This window comes from Trachypithecus francoisi, unplaced genomic scaffold, assembly GCF_009764315.1.
Source record: "Trachypithecus francoisi isolate TF-2019V2 unplaced genomic scaffold, Tfra_2.0 Lachesis_group9, whole genome shotgun sequence".
Classification (NCBI taxonomy): Eukaryota; Metazoa; Chordata; class Mammalia; order Primates; family Cercopithecidae; genus Trachypithecus; species Trachypithecus francoisi.
The window spans coordinates 4,948,356-4,971,842 of NW_022681474.1; the positions used below are offsets into that span (position 1 = coordinate 4,948,356).

A 23,487-nucleotide genomic window follows, 5' to 3' on the forward strand; every position below is an offset into this window, starting at 1 on the left:
CACCTGTAGCAATACTCCAGTTGTCAGAAATAACATCCCTGCTTGAAGAGCTCGAAGCCCTTCCACTTGTAGGGAGAGTCCTAGACATACAGCATCCCCCAAAGCCACAGAGACAATGAAAAATAAACGACGCGGCAAACTGTATTTAAACACTGCTATTTCCAGACATGTTTTAAAACAAGCAAAACTCAAAATCTGAACCTCGGTCAAGTTAAAACGTTCTTTCCTTTCTGGATGATTTTAAAAATGTATATTTTATATAAGCAAGTGGCCAAAACATTCTGTATGTTTGTTGCAACCCGGAAGTGAACAGAAATACTGCTGTTACACAGGAACTTAAGCCTGATGTCATTATGTCCTGTCACTATCACAGGAGCTTATGGACATAAGCAAGAAAAAAGGTAAGTAAGAGAGGGGGAAGGGGGGCCCTCAAGAGACATAAGAAAACAAAAACATTAACAGATTCTCCACGCGGTCATTAATTTTTATTATATCCTGTAAAGTGGATTGCTGCCCCCTATTGGGCAACTATGAGTTTTGAAAAAAATCCAGTAACCAACTTCTTCCATAGGGAAAAAAAAAGGCAGACTACATCTTTACTTAACTAAACTACACATTCAAGATTACATCAAATAGTTATGTGGATCCCCAAGATCTAACCCAGCTATGTGAGAGAAAAAAACTGTGACAAGAGTCTGAGAAAAGACCAAAGAAATGAGTTTTAAAACATGGTCATATATCCCCCAAAACAAGAAACAGCTTTGAGCAAAAGGCTAGGGAAGAAAAATGAGAGCTTAAGGCCCAATTAGGCTGCCTTTCTTTCTGTTACAGATAAATCTGACCTTAGCCTGGTTAATAACAGTATCTTTTAATTACTTGATTGGCTGCTCCTCTATCTATCTTCCACTAGACGACTTCAGCTTAGACACATGAAATGAGACTAGAGTAATTCAGAGAGGCTTTCAAAATGAACAGCAGCACTGAGTCCCTGATTTTCCATTCATCTCTCCCCACCCAAAGCAATTATGATTTATGGGAGGCCATTTCCTTATAATTGCCTGAAGCGGCTGACTTGGCTCCCCTACCGCTCTAGCCGTAAACCCCACTCCTGTGAGATGGGCACTGGCAGTATTTCCTACGAATGGCATTGCTGCACAAACTTTACAACACGAAAGGATTCAACCTTCAAAGACAAAGCAATTTCATTTTCCTATCCCATAGAACTTGACATCTAAGGATTACTTTATATGTATGCCTTTTAAAAGATGTGATCAGTTCCCTCAAATCCTCAAAATTACTCAACTTTAGGATAACCTGCCATAAGAATCCTAAAGCAAATTTAAATTATAGAAAGTTTATGCACAGTCTGAAGTGGAAGCCTATGTACTGTTTATATACAGTACAATTTTCTAGGTTATCTGTTTTTAGCCAGGTCTGTGAGCTACTTTACAACCTGGCAAATTCTAGGTAAGTGATAGTGACATGAACTAATTCTTATGGACATGTAATTTCTATCTCACCTGGAAGGGGTCCAATTGTCTTTTCTCCCATACTGCAGGGAGGCAAAACTTTTACATACCTATTTCAATATTCCTGATCTACAAATATAACTTTTCTTTGGATTTTCTTTTGAACCAGTTCTAACGTCTGGTTCCCTCATGCGTTAAATAACGTCTTCAACACGCATTAAAGAGTTTTATATGAGTCATGATTTTTACCATTTTCTATAAATTATCTATCAAAATCAAGGAACTAACACTGACACAATAGAGATCTTATTCAAAATTTGCCAAGTGCTCAAATAACGTCTTTTACAGAAAAAAAAAAAAATTGAAACTTTTTTTCTGGTCCAGGCATCCAGTCTAGCTAGAATCATGGACTAAATCTAGTTGTCAGGTCTCTATAATCTTCTTCAATCTGTGGCAGTTCCTCTCTCTGTTGTTCTCACCATTTATGACCTTGACGTTTTTGAAAAGTTCAGGGCAACTACTCTATACAGTTTCTAGAAGTTGAGTCTGTTGGATGTTTCCTCCCAAGTAAACTCAGGCTGTGCAGCTGTGACAGGTGGTGTCCTTCCCATGCATCGTATCGGGAGGCACGCGTGACAGGTCTGTCCCATCACTGACGAGGTTAATACTGATCACTTGGCTGCCAGGTCTTTCCATGGTAACATTACTATTTTTCCTTTGCGCAAATAGTAAGTAATTTGGGTGAAGATACTTTGAGAAGATGGAAATATCCTCTTTCTCACTGTATATTCACCCACTAGTTTTAGCATTTATTCAATCAAATATTATTACCATGGTTGCCAAATAGTAACTCCTAATTCCATCACTCCTTCTACATGTATTAGTTAGTGCCTTTACTACTATAAAGACAAGCTTCCTTTCTTCCCCACTTATTTAATCACTTATGTATGTCACTATGGGATCAGCAATTCTTATTTTAGTCAATAGGTCATAACCTATTCCTATTACTACACATGGAGTATCCCTTATCCAAAATGGGTAAGACCAGAAGTGTTTTGGATTTCAGAATATTTGCATATACATAACGGGGATGGGACCCAAATCTAAACACAAAAGTCATTACGTTTCATATACACCTTATGTACATGGCCTGAAGGTAATTTCATTTTCCCTTGGGGAGGCTGAATGAGCTGGGTTATGCACATACATTGTGGCTATCCCTGTCACATGAGGTCAGGTGTGGAATTTTCCACTTGTGGTGTCATGTCAGTGCTCGTAAAGTTTTGAGAGCTAGGCATAGTGGCACATACCTGCAGTACCTGCTACTCAGGAAGCTGAAGCAGAAGGATCACATGAGCCCAGAAGTTTGAGTGCAGTCTGGGCAACACAGTGAGACCACCCAGTCTTTTAAAAAAGTTTTGGATTTTGGAGCATTTTTGATTTTGAATTTGGGGATTAGGAATGCTCAAACTGTATTTGTTATGATGCTCATATTTTTAGACACGAGAGCCCAAAGCTGGCTTCTGGTATCTTTTTGTCATGTCCCATCATTGTTTCAGCACTTCCATAGTTCCTGGCACAGGCTGTTGCAGGCTCATTTTTACTTTCCCAACCCAAGTCCGGAATATCTCCAAGAAGCTTCAATTTTGTTTAGTGGAGATTGGTAATTAGAAACCAAGATCAAGGCATCAGGTGTGCTCACTGCTACCAGGATGTTACATGTCGATGACTCTAAAACTTCTTAGTGAACACAGTTTGGTAAATACACACACACACACACACACACACACACACCTTTATATTATTAATTGTTGTATCTATCATCTATACATATTTTATTTTATTTTATTTTATTTTACTTTTTTGAGACAGAGTCTCTCTCTGTCACCCAGGCTGGAATGCAGTGGCGCAATCTTGGCTCTACTGCAACCTCCACCTCCTGGGCTCAAGCAATTCTCCCGCCTCAGCCTCCTGAGTAGCTGGGATTACAGGTGACTGCCACCATGCCTGGCTAGCTTTTGGTATTTTTAGTAGAGACGGGGTTTCACCATGTCAGTCAGATGTGAGGTCACTCCCGACCTCAAGTGATCCACCCACCTTGGTCTCCCAAAGTGCTGGGATTATAGGTGTCGTCAGCCACCGTGCCAGGCCCATCTATACATATTTAAAAACGAGTTGATACTGATACTCCCCACCACTATTAAGATTCAGGTCAGATACCACTTGTCCTGTCAGGCATTCTGGTGCCCTCAGCTGTAACTACTCTCTCTGATCTGACAGCACTGTCATCTCCCGCTGCCTGTGTCACCTTTCCCCTGGTTTACAAACTCCCTAATGGTGGGAATCAAATCATACTCATCTGTGTTCATCTCACAGAATCCAGTTCAGTGCCTGAGTATGGCAGATAAGTGACATTTACATGACACGGAATGGAATTTTCATAAAAGGAGAGTGATCTGAATGGCATCTGGAGTAAATGAAACACACGAACTTTCCACTTAGGCATCTGCTGGCAGGCTTCCCTTTTTACACCTAAAGCAACATGTCAGTTTTGAGTAGCTCCACTTCTTTTTTTTTTCTTCTACCCTGGCAATCATATCTCTTTCATTAAAATAAACAAGTTCTTCTTATTTAGAGCTAGATTAGAACAAACCCTCCCACAAAGCTGGTTTTCTATATTTCTGCCTTTACATTTACTTGTAAGGAGTTTCACTAAAAACCTTTCCCTTTTAACTCAAGGTATGAGGAGTTTCATTCACCTATTTTTAGAAATAGATCATCTGGCCGGGCGCGGTGGCTCAAGCCTGTAATCCCAGCACTCTGGGAGGCCGAGACGGGCGGATCACGAGGTCATGAGATTGAGACCATCCTGGCTAACACAGTGAAACCCCGTCTCTACTAAAAATACAAAAACTAGCCGGGCGAGGTGGTGGGCGCCTGTAGTCCCAGCTACTCGGGAGGCTGAGGCAGGAGAATGGCGTAAACCCGGGAGGCGGAGCTTGCAGTGAGCTGAGATTCGGCCACTGCACTCCAGCCCGGGCGACAGAGCGAGACTCCGCCTCAAAAAAAAAAAAAAAAAAAAAAAATAGATCATCTGCTTCACTCACTCCTTTAAAAATATCTTCATTTAAAAAATTTTAGGTTAACTTTCACAATGGCACTCTTATCCTGAAACACTGTAATATGCTTGATAACTTCTACATTTTTATGTAAAACACTGGTAAAAGTCACATATCTCTCTACTCTCGCTTGAAAGAAACAGTAATTTTTATGCCATTTAAATATACTTGAGGCCAGGCGCTGTGGCTCACAGCTGTAATCCCAGCATTTTGGGAGGCCAAGGCGGGCATATCACCTGAGGTCAGGAGTTCGAGTTCATCCTGGCTAACATGGTGAAACCCTGTCACTACTAAAAATACAAAAATTAGCCGGGCTTGGTGTCAGGTACCCGTAATCCTAGTTACTCATGAGGCTGAGGCAGGAGAATAGCTTGAACCTGGGAGGTGGAGGTTGCAGTGAGCCAAGATCACATCACTGCATTCCAGCCTGGGCAACAGAGCAAGACTCTGTCTCAAAAATAAACAAACAAAATAACTCACTAACTAAATATAAATAAATACACTTGAATAAGGAAATACAGATTTTCACTTTAATTTATGTTCCAGAGATTTAGGAATCTCAGAGTTTAACGTTAGGCATAATTCCTTCTTGCAGAGCGTCAGAGCTTAACAGAAATAAGTCAAGGCATCAAATATGCACTCGAAATATTTCCTTTGCAATTAAAGGGGAAAAGGGCAAATCATGTTTGTCTGCTAAATGAAGCTTCAAGTCATTTTTCAAAATAAAAACGATGGCCCACAGGGAAAATAATATATGAAATGGCGACTAACTAGGAATTTAGAGAGGTACGCACTTAAACCCTGGCACTAACCCTTGTGTGACAGTGTGAGGCTGGCCCCACGCTGAGTCTGCTGTGCTCTTACCGTAAGCGTGGCTGTGTTCTCATCATCAGACCACTGCATGAAAAAGAGGAAAAAACAAAACATTAAATTTAAATACTGCACTGGGCTTCAAACAGCAGTGCTCCATGTAAAAACTAAAGACATCTTTTCCTGAACACAGAGTATATGTGAAATATATGTCAAAGTAAGATTCTCATGCAATTTCTCATTTTATCAGGTGTAAGATAAGATCTAAAAGTCAGAACCATCTCAGAGATCATTTAAATTACAACAGTCTATAGAACAGATTATTTTATTTGGTACCAACCTGTATTTCTTCTGCTTCATCATCACTGTCTGGCTGAGAATGTGTTGGTGGATCGTCCCTAAAAAAACACAAACAAACATCAAGAAAGAAAAGGACTTGGGTACTGTGTGGTCCTAATTTCAGGGGTACTGAGTATATGTTTTAAAATAGCCTTAAAATTAGGCTAGGTGTGGTGGCTCACACCTATAATCCTAGCACTTTGGGAGGCTGAGGCAAGTGGATCGCTTGAGCTCAGGAGGTAGAGATCAGCCTGGGCAACATGGCAAAACCCTGTCTCTACAAAAAAATACAGAAATTAGCTGGGCAAGGTGGCATGTGCCTGTAGTTCTAGCTATTTGGGGGCTGAGGCGGGAGGATCGATCACTTGAACATGGGAGGTCAAGGCTGCAGTGAGTTAAGAACATGCCACTGCACTCCAGCCTGGATGACAACAAAAAACTGTCTCAAAAATACATAAATAAACAAACAAACAAACAAATAAATAAATAAATAAAAATGAAAGCCTTAAAACTGGAGAACAAGGCCAGTCATGGGGGCTCACACCTATAATTCCAGCACTTTGAGAGGCTGAGATGGTAGGACTGCTTAAGCCCAGGAGTTTGAGACCAGCCTGGGTAACAGAGAGACTCTGTCTTTACAAAAAATTAAAAATTAGCCAGGTGTAGAGGAGAACACTTGTGGTCACAGCTATTCAGGACACTGACGCAAAAGGATCCCTTGAGCACAGAAGTTTGAGGCTGCAGTGACCTATGATCGCACCGCTGCACTACAGCCTGGGCAAGACAGCGAGACTCTGTCTCAGAAAAAGAAGAAATAAATAAATGAGAGTACACTTGCATGAAGAGCTGACAGAATAAAACCCTTCTGTCCTGTTCTCAGGTATCATTAAAAACAAGGGAAAGAGAAAAAAACTCCATCTCTGATAACACTGAGAATCATCTAGACTCTGAAACTCAGTATGTGAGAAAGTTTTGTCAAGAAAGGGAAGATTGAATAGGATAAGGAAAGACACCAGAAGCGAATATCTGAAGAGCTGTCTACACAGATGATGGAACTACTCTGGGGGCAAAACCAAGAATCTTTTCTTTGCACAATGAAAACAGAGTGTGCGGGCTGGTGTCAGGAATTAATTCTGGATCTAGACTGAACCACAGCAAAGGGTAAGAGAGGGGAAAATAAACAGGCACACTGTCTTTGAAGAAGACAGAAGCAAAGCAAGGTGTGGAGTCCTAATTAGGGAAAAGGAGCTGGACTGGCGGGAGCAGGGGAAAGCAAAAAGACAAGGCAGATAAGCTATAAGTCTGCCTTTTTTCATAGTCCAGGACACACAGCCCTCCTGCACAGAAAACTCACTATCTTTCCATGCCCAGCTATCACTGGACCCTCAACTGATAGAAAAAGGCAAGTGAGCTCACTGCAATACTGCACAAAGCCTTCTTCAGGACACAACACAAATACCATCTTATAAAATCCCCAGCAAGCCTTTGTCTCCCCACAGTCAGCTACTTTCTTGCTGACCTGCCCATTGCACCCTTGCAACATATTTTCATACTTTCTCTAATAAATCTGCCTTTCTCTACATCCAACTATCATGGTAAATTCTTCTTACTACCCACATCACTAGCCCCAGCTAGTCGCTGATCACCTGCAACACAAGGGCTGAAAAGCGCCACCCAGCAGCTCATCTTCATTGCCTAGAGGGAATCAGAGGCCGAAAGAACTCAGAGGGAAGACTCGGAACACCGCCCTGGCCCCTCCTTAACACACAAGTACGAATAACTAGCCTGGGAAGAACTCAGATCACTGAGAAAAATAATCGTAAGAACCAACATAGCAGTTATGCAAAGACTAAAGAAGGAAAAGGAAGGGGAAGATTCTGGTTAAACATGTGCTTTTATCTCTATATTCCCTCTGGAAACTCTACTAAAGTGAGAGGAAAGATCCCAAGGACAATACTAAGTGAAAAGGAATCAACCACAGAAGAAAGATGGCAACCACAGTTTCGAAAACAGAAAGCCAAGGGGAGGGATAAGTCAAGGAGCAAGAGGTTAGAATTTAGAGTTATCCTGGAACATGGAACTGAAGCTCTGACGTCCGTCCAGGGAGCAGTGAGACACATCCATCTCCTTGCCCTGCACACCTTAGCAACGAATCCTCCGCTGCCGCTTTGGGCAGCAGATTTATTCTCTGGAAAAAATGAACTCAAGAGGGTTCAGGTACACAACGGCCCAGATGAATACGGGGGTGAAACGCTGGACTGCACTATGATGAGAAGTTATATAAAAGTCAAACTGAACGCTGCGATCCCTAGTCCCCTTCCTCCCACCCTGCTCCCACAACACAGACAGATTAAAGGATTCTTCTGGGCAGAAACTGAGCAACCCCAGAGGACACACCATTATCTGGGAACCTTCCATCAATGCTTGCTGCCTGCTGGCACCCTCAGGCATCAAGCTGCACCCAGGTACACAAAGTTTGCAAATGTCTGTCTGTGTGCGTCCTCCTCACTCCTAAATATGAATGAAGGCCTACAATGATTAGAAAACAGAAGAAAAACTCCAAGATGAAAAGTGTTTTCAAAAAGGAGAGAAAAAAGGGGCATGGAAGAAAAAAAGACAATAAAGGGACCAGATGAAAGACATTTTTAAAAATCATTAATACCCTCGAATATAAAAGATGTCACATCCATTAAGGGAGGAGAGGAGGCTATAAAAAAGGAACAGAGGAACTCGTAGACACTGAAAACATGACAGTTGAAATTTTAAAATTCAACAGAATGGAAAAATAATTACCTAGAAAGTAGAACAAAAAAGACAAGGAAGGAGAAAATAGAGAAGAAATAACAAAATTCAGAGAATTAAGCCAAAAGATCAAACACCAAAATAACAGGAGGTTCAGAAAGAAAAGCAAGAAATTAGAGGAAATTATCAAAGATTCTTTTTTAATAGCTCAAAACAGGAAAATTTAAGTCTTTAGAATGAAAGGGCTCACCAAGTACTTAACACAATAAATGGAGAAAAAAATACCTTAAATGGGCAAAAATGGACACAATAATGCTTCCAATTTTTTTTTTTTTTGAGACAGAGTCTCGCTCTGTCGCCCAGGCTGGAGTGCAGTGGCGCAATCTCAGCTCACTGCAAGCTCCGCCTCCCGGGTTCACACCATGCTCCTGCCTCAGCCTCCCGAGCAGCTGGGACTACAGGCACTGGCCACCACACCCGGCTAATTTTTTGTATTTTTAGTAGAGACGGGGTTTCACCATCTTAGCCAGGATGGTCTTGATCTCCTGACCTCGTGATCTGCCTGCCTCAGCCTCCCAAAGTGCTGGGATGACAGGCGAGAGCCCCCGCGCCCGGCCGCGCTTCCCATCTCTTTAGACATGCCCTTTGGCAGAGTGACTTTGCCTTTCTTCCCATCTAGAAATGGCATTTATTTTCCCATTCCTCTAATTCAGACTGGCTTCAAGAGTCATTCTGGGCTGGGCGTGGTGGCTCATGCCTGTAATCCCAGGACTCTGGGAGGCTGAGGCGAGTGGAACATTTAAGGTCAGGAGTTCAGGACCAGCCTGGCCAACATGGAGAAACCCCATCTTTACTAAAAACACAAGAATGAGCTGGGCGTGGTGGCGCGCACCTGTAATCCCAGCTACTTCAGAGGTTGAGGCAGGAGAATTGCTTGAACCTGGGAGGCAGAGGCTGTAGTGAGCCAAGATGATGCAACTGAACTCCAAGAGAGAAACTCTGTCTCAAAAAAAAAAAAAAAAAAAAAATACAGTGGGCTGTGTCTTGGAAACCAGAGGGCAATTTTCTGCCACATGAAGGTAAAAAACTACTCCCCATCAGATCTAAGAGAAGAATAAAAATTTTTTCAGACATGCAAAGACTCAAAAGCTTTTCCTTCTATGCATTCTAGAGCATGTGCTCCAATAAAGCAAACCGAATAAACCAAGAGAAACAATAATGTGGAATCCAAGGCACAGAAAATTTAGCACAGAAGAAAAGTCCCAAGTTGACAAGTATACACCAGACCTGCAGAACTGCCAGCTCCAAAGGGAACAGGAAAATGGAAGATTGCTAAAATGAGATCTCCAGGAAAAGAAAAACGCAACTGCTAGGTTTGGAACTGTACTTGAAGGTTTAGAAAAATAGCTAAAAGACCTCTGACCTGGCTATTGCAACATTTGTAAGATATTAGTGATAGACACAAAAAATAAAGCACATTTTAAAAACATGATTATTGGTTCCAGGGAAAACAAAGTTATTTCAAAACAGAAAAGATAATCATAGTACACAATGTGGCTCTGTAGTCAGTGGTAATGACACGATATTGTAAACATCGCCTACTGATTTAACCACAAATTGTAAGGAAGATAAAGAGGACAGGCACGGTGGCTCACGCCTGTAATCCCAGAACTTTGGGAGGCCAAGTGGGTGTATTCCTTGAGCTCACGAGTTCAAGACCAGCCAGGGCAACATGGCGAAACCCTCTCTCTACAAAAAAGTAAAATTAGCCGGGCATGGTGGCACATGCTTGTAGTCCCAGCTACTCAGGAGGAAACACGGGAGGATTGCTTGAACCCAGAAGGAAGAGGTTGCAGTGAGTCCAGATCACACCATTGCATTCCAGCCTGGGCAACAGAGTGAGACTTTGACTCAAAAAAAAAGATACAAAGGCTATAACAGAGCTAAATCTTAAAACCTACAAACATCATAACGGAAAGTCAAGAAATAATACTAAAGATGGAGATAATATTAAGAAATATGAGTGTCATTATATTAAGAAATATGAAGCTACAGGGAGTAATTCCATTCACATCTGCTGAGGGTATAGTGTGTGCTGAGTGTTTTACCGAGTAGTAGTAATCACTGGAAAGGCATACCATATCCTCCTCTGCAGATCAAGAAATTAATAATCTGGCTTATCAATCAGTCTGCTGTGACTTTGGTTAACGTGTGTCAGTTCCCCAATTTTGTTTGTTTGTTCGTTTGTTTGTTTTGAGACAGAGTCTCGCTCTGTTGCCCAGGCTGGAAAACAGTAGCACGATCTCAGTTCACTCCAACCTCCACCTCCCAGATTCAAGCGGTTCGCCAGCCTCAGCCTCCTGAGTGGCTGGGACTACAGGTGTGCACCACCACGCCCAGCTAATTTTTTTGTATTTTTAGTAGAGATGCGGTTTCATCACGTTAGCCAGGATGGTCTCAATCTCTTGCCTTGTAATCTGCCTGCCTTGGCCTCTCAAAGTGCTGGGATTACACGCATAAGACACTGCGCCCAGCCTCATGCCCAGATAATTTTTGTATTTTTACTAGAGACGGGGTTTTGCCATGTTGGTCAGGCTGGTCTCAAACTCCTGACCTCAGGTAATCTAACAGCCTCGGCCTCCCCAAGTGCTGAGATTACAGGTGTGAGCCACCGCACCCGGCCTTCCCCAAGTTTTAATCAACTCTTTGTAATTCTTGCTTTTCCAGATTCACAAAGCTAAGAACCAGTGAAAGCTAAGAACTGTTCTATAGTGGCCATGCTAGCACACCGTCAGCATGTGAGTCCATGCCCAGCGGGCCAGCCTTTCTCTCTTCCATCTCCTTTCAAATGCCACGTAACATTTTTAAATGCAACATTATCTTTAACATGGCTTAACTAACCTTACAATAGAAGATGAAATATTAAAATGTATTCTACCACTCTAAAAATCACTTACCATTTTTGTTACTATAACAACATACATTTTGAAAAATATATTTATTATCAACGTATTCATATAGTTCTTCAGAACTTATTGCAGTGCCTACTGTAAAGTATGACAAATTTTATTCACTGTAAAAGGTGACAATGTATGAAAATACGCAAGTCTGGCTGGGCACGGTGGCTCACACCTGTAATCCCAGCACTTTGGGAGGCCAAGGCGGGCGGATCACGAGGTCAGGAGTTCAACACTAGACTGGCCAACGTGGTGAAACCCCATCTCTACTAAAAATACAAAAAAAAATTAGCTGGGCATGGTGGTGGGCACTTGTAGTCCCAGCTACTTGGGAGGCTGAGGCAAGGGAATTGTTTGAACCCGGTAGGCAGAGGTCGCAGTGAGCCAAGATCGTGCCACTGCCCTCCAGCCTGGGTGACACAGCGAGACTCTGTCTCAAAAAAAAAAAAAAAAGTACAAGTTTATTAGACTTGGCTTTCTAAGGTAACCCTCTGCATGCAGAGAACTAAATGGATAAAGTATAGTGCTAATATTTAGGATGCTATATTTTCTATCCTACATCTTACACAGAACTGGCACACCAGAGCAGTGGCTCTGGAGGCAGGCAAGCATAGTTTAAATATCTCAGTTCTACCGCTATCAGCCAAGAACTTTGCATCAATATGCCATCTATAAAATTGGGAAAACAGTGGCCGGGCGCGGTGGCTCAAGCCTGTAATCCCAGCACTTTGGGAGGCCGAGATGGGCGGATCACGAGGTCAGGAGATCGAGACCATCCTGGCTAACACGGTGAAACCCCGTTTCTACTAAAAATACAAAAACTAGCCGGGCGAGGTGGCAGGCGCCTGTAGTCCCAGCTACTCAGGAGGCTGAGGCAGGAGAATGGCAGGAACCCGGGAGGCGGAGCTTGCAGTGAGCTGAGATCTGGCCACTGCACTCCAGTCAGGGCGACAGAGCGAGACTCCGCCTCAAAAAAAAAAAAAAAAATTGGGAAAATAGCAACTACTTCACAGAATTGTGAAGAATCAAAATATAAATCTGCCTAATGTATTTTATAATTGGCATCTACTGGTTGAGGATCCTATATCCAAAATGCTTAGGGTCAAAAGTGTTTCGGATTTTGCAGTATTTGCATACATGTGAGATATCTTAGGGATGGGACCCAAGTCTAAACATAAACTCCTATGTTTGTTGCAGCACTGTTTGCAATAGCTAAGATTTGGAAGCCACCTAAGTGTTCATCAGCAGATGAATGGATAAAGAAAATGTGGTACATATACACAATGGAGTAGTACACAGTCATAAAAAAGAATGAGATCCAGTTGTTTGCAATAACATGATGAAACTGAAGATCATTATGTTAAGTGAAGTCAGCCAGGCACAGAAAGACAAACATCACATTTTCACTTATCTGTGGGATCTAAAAACTAATTGAACTCATGAACACAGAGAGTAGAAGGATGGTTAGCAGAGGCTGTGAAGGGTAGCAGGGGACTGTGAAGAGGTGAGGGTTAATGGGTACCAAAAAAAGTAGAAAGAATGAATAAGACCTACTGTTTTTTTTTTTTGAAATGGAGTCTCACTCTGTTGCCCAGGCTGGAGTGCAGTGGCACAATCTTGGCTCACTGCAGCCTCCATCTCCTGGGTTCAGGCGATTCTCTTGCCTCAGCCTCCTGAGTAGCTGGGATTACAGGCGCCGCCACCATGCCCGGCTAAGTTTTGTATTTTTAGTAGAGAAAGGGTTTCACCATTTTGCGCCAGGGTGGTCTTGAACTCCTGACCTCGGGTGATCCGCCCACCTTAGCCTCCCAAAGTGCTTGGATCACAGGCATGAGCATAGCACCCGACCACATACCTACTATTTGATAGAACAAGAGTGACTACAGTCAATAATAACTTAACTGTACATTTAAAAATAAAGTCTGTAATTGGATTGTTTGCAGCTTAATGGATAAATGCTTGAGGGGATGGACATCTCACTCTCCATGACATGCTTATGTCACATTGCATTCCTAGATCAAAACATCTCATGTTCCCCATAAATACCTACACTTACTATGTACCCACAAAAACTAAAACTTAAAAATTAAAATAAAAAAAAATTTATGTGTCAGTGTCATATACATCTTATACACATGGCCCAAAGATAAATTTATAAAATATTCAAAGCAAAAATGGCACTATCTCAGCACCCATCTGGACAGATTTCACATTTTCCAATTAGGGATGCTCAACTCATTTTACTGTTCAGCCTTAAGGGAGACAAGGTCAGGAAAAAACTAGAGACCAAAAAGGGGCAATGAGGATTAGTGACTGGAAGGGAGGTACCATCTGCGTCAGACCCAGTGTGCGGGCTCAGTTCAAGTATCACCTTACTGTAAAGACTTTCTGGATAAGCTCAGCTTACAGTGATTAATTAAACCCCAAATACATTACTTATCAGAATACTTGATGCTTTTCTTTTTTGAGAAAGAAAGGTCTTGCTCTGTCGCCCAGGCTGGAGTGCAGTGGCATGATCATAGCTCACTGCAGCCTCCGATTCCTAGGTTCAAGCGATCCTTATGCCTCAGCCTCCTGAGCAGCTGGGACTACAGGTGTGTGCCAACAGGCCCAGCTAACTTCTTTAGTTTTCTGTAGAGATGGGGCCCCACTATGTTGGCCAGACTGGTCTCCATCTCCTGGCCTCAAGTGATCCTCTTACCTCTGCCTCCTAAAGTGCCAGATTACAGGCATAAGCCACTACAGCTGGTTGATGCTTTTATTCAAAAACATTTTTTGCAACACAACTCAGACATGTATGTATGTATGTATGTATGTACGTACGTATGTTTGACTTGCTAATAAGCCTAGACTCCTACGGTAGGATGCCCAGCTCATCTTATTATGCTAGTATCAAGCTTACTACTCATCTCATACTAGGCATGCAATAAGTGTTCAGTGAAACTGAATCACTGTCTATACCAGAAATGCACGTTGCTAGCCTCCTTTCCCACACCCACTACAGGCAACGAGAATCAAACCAAGCAAGCTTTCTCACTGAACCCTGGATGCAGCTTCGGAATCTGCTACATAGCACTCCAGGAAACCATTACCATTAGATCTGACTCAGCAAACAAGGTAAACTCGACATCATAGTTGGCCTATTGTATTCATTGAACTCAGCAGGTTACCACGGAGAGAAAGGAGGATGAGCATGTTCATTCACTCATTCAATCAATATTTACTGAACCCAGACTGTATGCTAACTTATAACTGTAAACAAGACTATACCTTATAGAGTCTGGAGAGAAAGACAGGCACTGTATGTGGAAGCAATGGAGGATGAGGCATGAAGAATTAGGGTCCACGGCAGACCTCATAGCCATCTCCCACTTTCTTGCAAAGTACGAAGAGCTTCCGGATAGCTGAACACATGGAGCTTCTGGAGGGTGGCGCATGTAGGGAGGGCATGCAAGATCTGCATCCCTTCCCCCACATCTCACCCTACACATCTCTTCATCTGTGTCCATTATTAATACCCTTTATTTTTGTTTGTTTGGTTTTTTGAAACAGAGTCTCGCTCTGTCGCCCAGGTTGGAGTGCAATGGTGCCATCTCGGCTCACTGAAACCTCCAATTCCTGGGTTTCAGTGATTCTCCTACCTCAGCCTCCTGAATAGCTGGGATTACAGGAGCGCACCACCACGCCTGGCTAAGTTTTGTATTTTTAGTAGAGATGGGGTTTCACCACGTTGGCCAGGCTGGTCTCAAATTCCTGACCTCAAGCGATCTGCCCACCTCGGGCTCCCAAAGTGCTGGGATTACGGGCATGAGCCACCACACCAGGGCTGTAACATCTTTTATGAGAAACCGGTAAACCTAAATAAACGCTTCCCTCAGTTCTGCAAGTTGCTGTAGCAGATGAATCAAACCCAAGGAGGGACACTCATTTCTAGCTGCCTGGTCAGATGCAGAGGGAGAGGAACCTGGGGCTTGCAACTGACATCAGGGTGGGGGGCAGTCTTTGTAAGACTGAGCCCTCAACATGTGCGACCTGACGCTCCTCCAGGCAGACTGAATTGGACTGGAGGACGCTCAGCTGGCGTCTGCTGCAGAACGGATTGCTTCTTGGTGGGAAGAAAATCCCACACATGTGGTCACAGAGGTCTTCTGTGTTGATTGTGGCGGTGTGAGAGCGGAGGAAAAACGGTATTTTTTCCACTTACACAGACATAAAAGAATACATACTATGTAACTCCACTTATATGAAATTCTAGAACTGACAAAACTAAACTAAGAAAGGGACAAGAGAAACCTTTCTGGGGAATGAAAGTGTTCCATGTTTTGAATGGAGTGATGGTGAAATAGGTGTAACCATTTATCAAAATTTGCCAAGTTGTACACTTAAGATCTATACATTTTCCGAGGCGTGCGGATCACAAGGTCAGGAAATCGAGACCACGGTGAAACCCCGTCTCTACTAAAAATACAAAAAATTAGCCGGGCGCGGTGGCGGGCGCCTGTAGTCCCAGCTACTCGGGAGACTGAGGCAGGAGAATGGCGTGAACCCGGGAGGCGGCGCTTGCAGTGAGCTGAGATCCGGCCTCTGCACTCCAGCCTGGGCGACAGAGCGAGACTCCGTCTCAAAAAAAAAAAAAAAAAATCTATACATTTTATCATAAATGTACCTCGTTTAAATTAAACTTAAAATTTTCAAGTTTTTATCTGTAAAAGTAAACTAATCTAAAATTACTAACCTTTCAAAATTCTCAACAGATTGTGAGTTTTCAAAAAGGCTCAACCTCAGCAAATGACATCTTCATTCATCTAGTCGTTCTATCAGAAATCTGAGAGGAATTCTTGACACATCCCTGTCTTCAAGTTCTGAAGCTGCAAGCTCCCCATCTTTTGAAACCCACTTCCTCCCCCCGCCACTGTCACCATCTTAGTTCAAGCCACTAGCAGGTCTCACCCGGTCCAATGCAATATCCTCCTAACCCATCTTCCATTTCCACAGTCACCTGACACTGCCCGGAAACTGAAATCTGATCAAGTCATTCTCTTGCTCAGAGCCCTTCAACGCCTTCCTGACATTCTCAGAATAAATTCCAGCATCTTTAACATGACTCCCACACACCCCCCTAACCTTAACTGTCCTCCCCCATGTCATCAACTGTGAATCTCATGCCACTTACCCTTCTCTCACTCCCCGTACTCTAGCTACATGACCTTTTCCAAGCTTCTTGTATGTCAAGATCTTCCAGGCCTAGAGCCTTCACTAACGCTGTTGCCCCCATCTGGAAGATTCTTCCCTTCGCCCTTCAACTGACTACACTCCTCCAATCTTCACATCTCAGAGGCTCCAAAGATCCTTCTTCGGAGCACTCCCTGACCTTCCTCGTGATCCTCAGCTCTCCCAGCAATTTAAGGGCAATGACTACCCCATTTTCTGCATAGCACTTATCCCAGTTTTCATGACACATTCTCTTGTGTGTTTGCCATGTTCACCTAATGATAATAAAAGTAGTTGCATGTCTTAAGAGCATACAATATACTGGGCATTTGACTGACCATTTTACATATTATCACTTTTTATCTTTGCAATGACCCTATAAAGTAAGTTCTATACTGTCATTTGCCCCATATTCAGACAAGAAAACTGAGGCACAGAGGGAAGGGCTAGAAAATAGCGAAGATATTACTTAAAATTAGGCTCTCTAACGAAACAGCACTATGCCATGTCGGCTTTCACAAAATATGAAGCTTTACTGTCAACTCCAAAAGGGCAGGATCCTTATGTGATTTGTGGCTTACTGTAAAGCACCACATCGCATTGTTTAACAGTATTTTTTTTTTGAGACGAAGTTTAGCTCTTGTCGCCCAGGCTGGAGTGCAATGGCATGATCTCGCCTCACTGCAACCTCTGCCTCCTGTGTTCAAGCAATTCTCCTGCCTCAGCCTCCTAAGTAGTTGGAATCAGAGGTGCCCACCACCAGGCCCAGCTAATTTTTGTGTTTTTAGTAGAGATGGGGTTTCACCATGCTGGTCCGGCTGGTCTTGAACTCCTGACCTCAGGTGATCCACCCACCTCAGCCTCTCAAAGTGCTGGGACTACAGGCATGAGTCACCGTGCCTGGCCCTGTTTCACAGTATTTAACATCAGTGCTTGCCTAAGCCAGAGGCCATGCAAACATCTGGCCAGTGAGAATCATCATAGGAGCTCTTCAATATGTTCACCCTACTGAGATTTACCAATTATTTTCTAATATTAAAAGCTATTTTACTTATACTCTCATTTATATAAGCTTATTATTTATAAGCTCATTTACAAAGCAAATAGGTATATATATTTGAGAATAATAAAACTGGCCGGGCACAGTGGCTCACGCCTGTAATCCCAACACTTCGGGAGGCTGAAGCGAGTGGATCACCTGAGGTCAGGAGTTCAAGACAGCCCGGCCAACGTGGTGAAACCCCATCTCTACTAAAAATACAAAAATTAGTGGGGTATGGTGGCGCACGCCTGTTCTCCCAGCTAGTTGGGAGGCTGTGGCAAGAGAATCACTTGAACCTGGGAGGCAGAGGTTGCAGTGAGCTGAGACTGAGCCATTCCACTCCAACCTGGGTGACAGAGCAAAACTCCATCTTAAAAAAAAAAAAAAAAAAAGTCCAGGCCCAGTGGCTCATGTCTGTAATCCCAGCACTTTGGGAGGCCGAGGAAGGCAGATCACGAGGTCAGGAGATTGAGTAAAACCCCGTCTCTACTAAAAACACAAAAAATTAGCCAGGCGTGGTGGCGGGCATCTGTAGTCCCAGCTACTTGGGAGGCTGAGGCAGGAGAATCACTTGAACTCATTTGAGGCAGAGGTTGCAGTGAGTAATTAGCTGGGCGTGGTGGCAGGCACCTGTAGTCCCAGCTACTCGGGAGGCTGAGGCAGGAGAATGGTGCAAACCCGGGAGGCAGAGCTTGCAGTGAGCCAAGATCACGCCACTGCACTCCAGCCTGGGCGACAGAGTGAGACTCCGTCTCAAAAGAAAAACAAAACAAAAAAAATTATATCTGTAAATATCCTAAAGTTGAGACCTGTCTGACTTTCCTACTGTTTCCTTAGCCTCAAATTACTCAAAGTTAATGAGGCGCTACATTAATAATTTTCCGGTTATTGAGGCGCTATGAATACCAGAAACAGAAATACAATCCAGAAAACCACATTAAAAACCCAACAGGCAAAAATATGCGGTCCGCTTAGTGTTACTGAAAACACACAATTCTTACTGTATTTCTAGAGTTCCTTCATCCAACAAATGTTTATCAAGCACCTCTGCTGTATCAGGCACTGTCCCACCAGCTGGGATGAACAAATGGGCCAAGTCCCTGTTTTCATGAAACTGCATTCTAACGGAACAATGAACAATTGTCAGGTGGAAGTTAAGTGTTATGCAGAACACTGAAGGGAGGTCAGGGCATAGGGTTACTGTCAGGCTATTTTAGAAAGGCTGGTGAGGGCTGAACACTCATAACGTGACTTCTGAGCAGACTCGAATGAAAAAATGAGAACTTCACTAAATCCTACGATTCTTCAGTGTTTTCAAGTTTGCATCCAAAAGACTGAAACACAGTAACTTCTTCCCTTTATTCTATAAATAGGGAAACCACCTGAACGGCTTCTAGAAAGTGGAGGTGGGGCCACGGTAGGTCAATTGTGGGGAAGAAAATGTTGAGGAATTAAATGATAAAGCCTAGTAAAGCTTTCTATTTGCAACAATGAATTTTTAATCATCAAAACTGAAGGATCTCAAAGAATTTTAATGTGTACTTCCCCCACCCTGCTACCTTCAGAAGGAAAAGTTGTCATCATAACTGTTTTCTAAAGACAGAGATGAAAGGAACTGCTCAATTTCACAACTTGTAATTATTAGAGGGAAAAGTACTTAATGTTGAAAATATTAAGTGAGCATTGACAAGGAATATGAGACAAAGATCAGCACATCATTTTGACTAGGAGAGAAAAAGAGCTAAAGGGAGAGAATGGTGCCTAAGCTAATTCATTCATTTTATGTGCTTCTTTATGATAAAGCTTAATACATTTTTTTCTAAAATACTTTACCTTCCTGAAACCACCAGAGTTCCATCATCGAGTAAATAATCCTTCACATTCTGAGGAAGTGGAAGAATGACACTAAAAAAAAAAAACACACACACACTAAAAAAGGCATCATTTTAAAAGATCAACTATAAGCAGAGAGAAAAATGTCCACACTTGATTGATTTTGGATTTATTTATTTTAATATAATACAAATTTATTTAATATAAAGTAGAAAATGTTAATGATGTACATTTGGTAGCAGCAGACAAGGAATTAGAATAATATGATTAAATACTGCGGTTCACCTTATTGCCACAAAAATCAGCCATATCCAAACAACCAGATGGGAATCACAGTATGAAAGTAACAAGCTCAAAAGGATTCTGAGTGAGCACAACATTTCTGTGTCTTTAAGAAATCAGAGACCAGCAGATATTTGCTGCAACACAGGAAATGCAGCAAAACAAACCAGAAGATGACTAGCGTTTGGTCACCTTCTAAAGACAGAGGGCAGAAGTAGAGACGAGATCTAGAAACCATTCTTGCGTTGGCAATGGGCACCCACAGCTAAGAATTCATGATACTTTTGGATGTGTCTTGCTGTCATTCTATTCAGCTGATCACCAGAGATAAAAGCTGCTTAAACTGGGCATGCTTTAGCTTAATTTGTTTCAGATAATCATAATTAAGGATGGCAAAGTCATATTTGAAGTCTCTTAAAAACTTACGGGATAATTTGTTTTTTACCTTGAAATAATAAATTATCAAAAAGCCCTACCACAGATACCTAAGAGTGCTGGTTTTATTTTGATCTTGAGGCACATACATTTTCAAAAAGTGAAAAGCTTACAGCCTGCTTTCAGGAAGTCAACACAACATCAGTGACTTATATCTCATTTATTTACGGATCAAGTTTTTTTTTTTGGCACATTACAAATGGTTTTGTGCACAAAAAAGAGTATTCATGGGCTACTTCGGTTTTAAAAATAAGTATTTGATTTATCAAAGGTACGATTTCACATTCAAAAATCTAGTTCTGGCCGGGCGTGGTGGCTCACACCTGTAATCCCAGCACCTTGGGAGGCTGAGGCGGGCGGATCACGAGGTCAGGAGATCAAGACCATCCTGGCTAACACGGTGAAACCCCATCTCTTCTAAAAATACAAAAAATTAGCCGGGGGTGGTGGCGGGCGCCTGTAGTCCCAGCTACTCGGGAAGCTGTGGCAGGAGAATGGCGTGAACTCCGGAGGTGAAGCTTGTAGTGAGCCAAGATCGCTGCCACTGCAGTCTAGCCTGGGCGACAGAGCAAAACTCCGTCTCAAAAAAAAAAAAAAAAAAAATCTGGTTCTTCCTCAGGCTTTCAATTTCATCTAACAAACCTTATTATGTTTGAAAATCTACTAAATTTTAACCAATTTCAAGTGAAACTTTGTAACTTAAAAGTCTCTTTAAAAATTTAAACTATATTTATAAACTACTCAATTTTCTTTTTTAATATGTCTATTGACTGATTACAAATAAGCCTTTCTAAGTACTTTACTTTTACAAAGCTAACAAACGAAATTGTTAAGTACAATGAATCCAAGGTTCTACCAGACATTCCAATACTATTTAAGAACCTGAAACTTTTCTTACACGTTTTAACTGACCATTCTGAGCCTATTACACATTTTCAAGTACATATCCAATCTTTATTGAATGAAATCATTATATAATGAATCAGCAATTACTGAAATGTTGGCTCAGAAAATCAGTAAGTGCAAACCCCAGATTTTCTATAAACACCTTTAAAAAACTGAGAAACGAAATTGTATATATTAATACTTGCTGCCTACGTGATGCTCTGAAGTATTTACACATTGTGGAATGGTTAAATGTAGCTAACTAGCAAATGCATTGCCTAACAGAGTTATTTTTGTGATGAGAACACTAACATCCACTCTCCGTTTTTCAAGAATACTATACGTATATCGTCATTATAGTCTCCATTCTATACAACAGATCTATGTACTTGTTCTCGTATCTAACTGTAACTACGTATCCTTTCACCTTCCCAATCTCCAACCTCTGGGGAGGTGGCGAAAAGCAATTAAGCCACCGGGTGGCCTTGGGCAGTGATCACCTTGCGCCTGGGGCCATTGTAAAAGTAGTGGTGGTGAACTCCCAAGCCTAAACTACGTTAATCCACTACTCATCCCGCCTCCGACCCTCACTGAAACCACAACTGACCCTCCCAGCCAGCACACTCGCTGGCTTGCAACAGGACGCAGACAACTGCTTACCTACTTCCCTCTCGACACACTCCCTCCCATGCAGTCGCTAGAAGGCCTGCATTTTTTTGGATGGCAGTAAGATTCGCTCACAAGTCGCAGTTCCCTTTGGCCGGTAGGCCGGGCGAACCCCCTCCCATCTCACCTCTTGATGGTAACGCCTCGGAAGAGCGGGTACCACGCGGAGAACTGGCAGTGCAACACATGCTCCTTCTTCATTCTCCAGCTGCCGCCGCCGCTGCCTTTCCCTCTCTTGCCTGCACCCTCCCGGAACCCTGGGCTCCGGCCCCGGAAGTGCCCGCCGAGCTATTTTGGTTCAAGGACTCTTCCGGTCCCTAAAGCAAGAAGGAACACCGAGAAAGGGAAGCGGAGAAGGAGAATCCCAGGGCATACGCTTGACACACACGCACACAAAAAGAGCTTTAGTCTCGAAAGAGGAATTACTGAATTGTTGAGAGAGGAATTTTAAGAAGTTTACAACTCCGTCTTTGCCCTAGACACACGCTGACCCGGAAAGTAATCACCTGAAGCTAGGTCAAAGGCGGGGGTTCTACGGATGCCGGGAGGAGGGCGCGCGCCCATCCTGTTAGCACCGCGAGAGGCGCCGGTGTCTCGAACCGTGGCACCGGCATCTGCTGACACTGCTGTCTCCAGCTAGTTATTTCGTCCTCTTCCGTTCTTCACCCCTACATCTTGGAGTAAGTAACCGGGGCAGGCCAGTCACAGCACAAAATCTCTTTGGGGAGGAGAAGTAGAAGGGGAGAGGGAGCACATCTGCATGGTGCGTGCAGCCGCGCGGTGTCTCCCAGGCTGCGGCTGGGCACGCGTCCAGGCGCCCAAGAGGGAAACGGGATTGGAGCGGAGGAGCCTGGGCTACTCCGAGTAAAGAAAGCGGGGAACACCACAGCTAAGTGTTGGTTCCAGTGTAAAGGTTGCAGCATCTGCAGAGGAATAGAATGCTTGGCAGAGGGAATACCGCCTGTACGATCCTGGGGGGTTCGACTTTGGGAGGAAAAAGGCGAGAGGTAAATTTGAGAAAGTGGAGAAAAAAGGAGACTTGTCTCCTTGGAGCGTTGAATTCGTTTAGTCTGGCCTCGCAAAAGTTATCAACCTGGAAAAAAGGCAGATTTTTATCAGTATTCCTGCCAGTGATCGAATCATAAGACTGGAAGAATTCGAATCGAACTTGTACTGTCCCTCTTTTTTCCTTTGCTTCACTCCTGTCACCCAGCAAAGTTCAGTTTTGTTCGTTTCGTTAAAGAGAATGAGAAGTAACCAGCTGCTTTTATTTATTTATTTGAAACGGAGTCTCACTCTGTGCCCAGGCTGGAGTGTAGCGGCGCAATCTCGGCTCACTGCAACCTCCGCCTCCCGGGATCAAGTGATTCTGCTGCCTTAGCCTCTCGAGTAGCTGAGAGCGCGCGCACCTCCACGCCGGCTGATTTTTTTATTTTTAGTAGAGATGGGGCTTCGCCATATTTGCCAGGCTGGTCTCGAACTCCTGACCTTAGGTGATCTGCCCGCCTTAGCCTCCCAAAGTGCTGGGCTTACAGGCGTGAGCCACCGCGCCCGGCCTACCAACCAGCCGCTTTTAACCCCTAGTCGTGTCGCTTACCCTACGAGCTTTAGGCTTGTGTGAGGCATCTGTCTAAAGATACCTCCTTAAATGTACATTCTTCCTGGTCCACCTAGTTTTAAATTAGAAACAGCCCCAC

At 43.2% G+C, this 23,487-nt stretch overlaps 2 protein-coding genes and 1 long non-coding RNA gene across 5 annotated transcripts in view; 2 read left to right on the forward strand and 1 right to left on the reverse strand.

The window, feature by feature from the left end:
- Positions 1-22,274, reverse strand: part of CDC123 (cell division cycle 123) — a 55,194-nt gene extending 32,920 nt beyond the window's left edge. The window contains exons 1-4 of one of the 3 annotated variants that reach the window (XM_033209215.1): positions 21,918-22,274; positions 19,523-19,594; positions 5,739-5,796; positions 5,453-5,485 (exon numbers count right to left, since the gene is read on the reverse strand). In XM_033209215.1, coding sequence (XP_033065106.1) covers positions 5,453-5,485; positions 5,739-5,796; positions 19,523-19,594; positions 21,918-21,991 — 237 coding nt within the window. In that variant the 5' untranslated portion in view covers positions 21,992-22,274. The remainder of the gene's footprint in view (positions 1-5,452; positions 5,486-5,738; positions 5,797-19,522; positions 19,595-21,917) is intronic. The other 2 variants (XM_033209217.1, XM_033209216.1) reach the window with 2 other exon arrangements.
- LOC117082493 lies at positions 366-16,330 on the forward strand. Its single transcript, XR_004436631.1, has 5 exons — positions 366-401; positions 11,207-11,277; positions 14,441-14,553; positions 15,484-15,623; positions 16,191-16,330. It is a non-coding gene; the product is annotated as an uncharacterized LOC117082493 (long non-coding RNA).
- NUDT5 (nudix hydrolase 5) overlaps positions 22,110-23,487 on the forward strand; it is a 29,282-nt gene continuing 27,904 nt past the window's right edge. The window contains exon 1 of the mRNA XM_033209219.1: positions 22,110-22,470. The gene's annotated coding sequence lies outside the window, so the exon portion shown is untranslated. The remainder of the gene's footprint in view (positions 22,471-23,487) is intronic.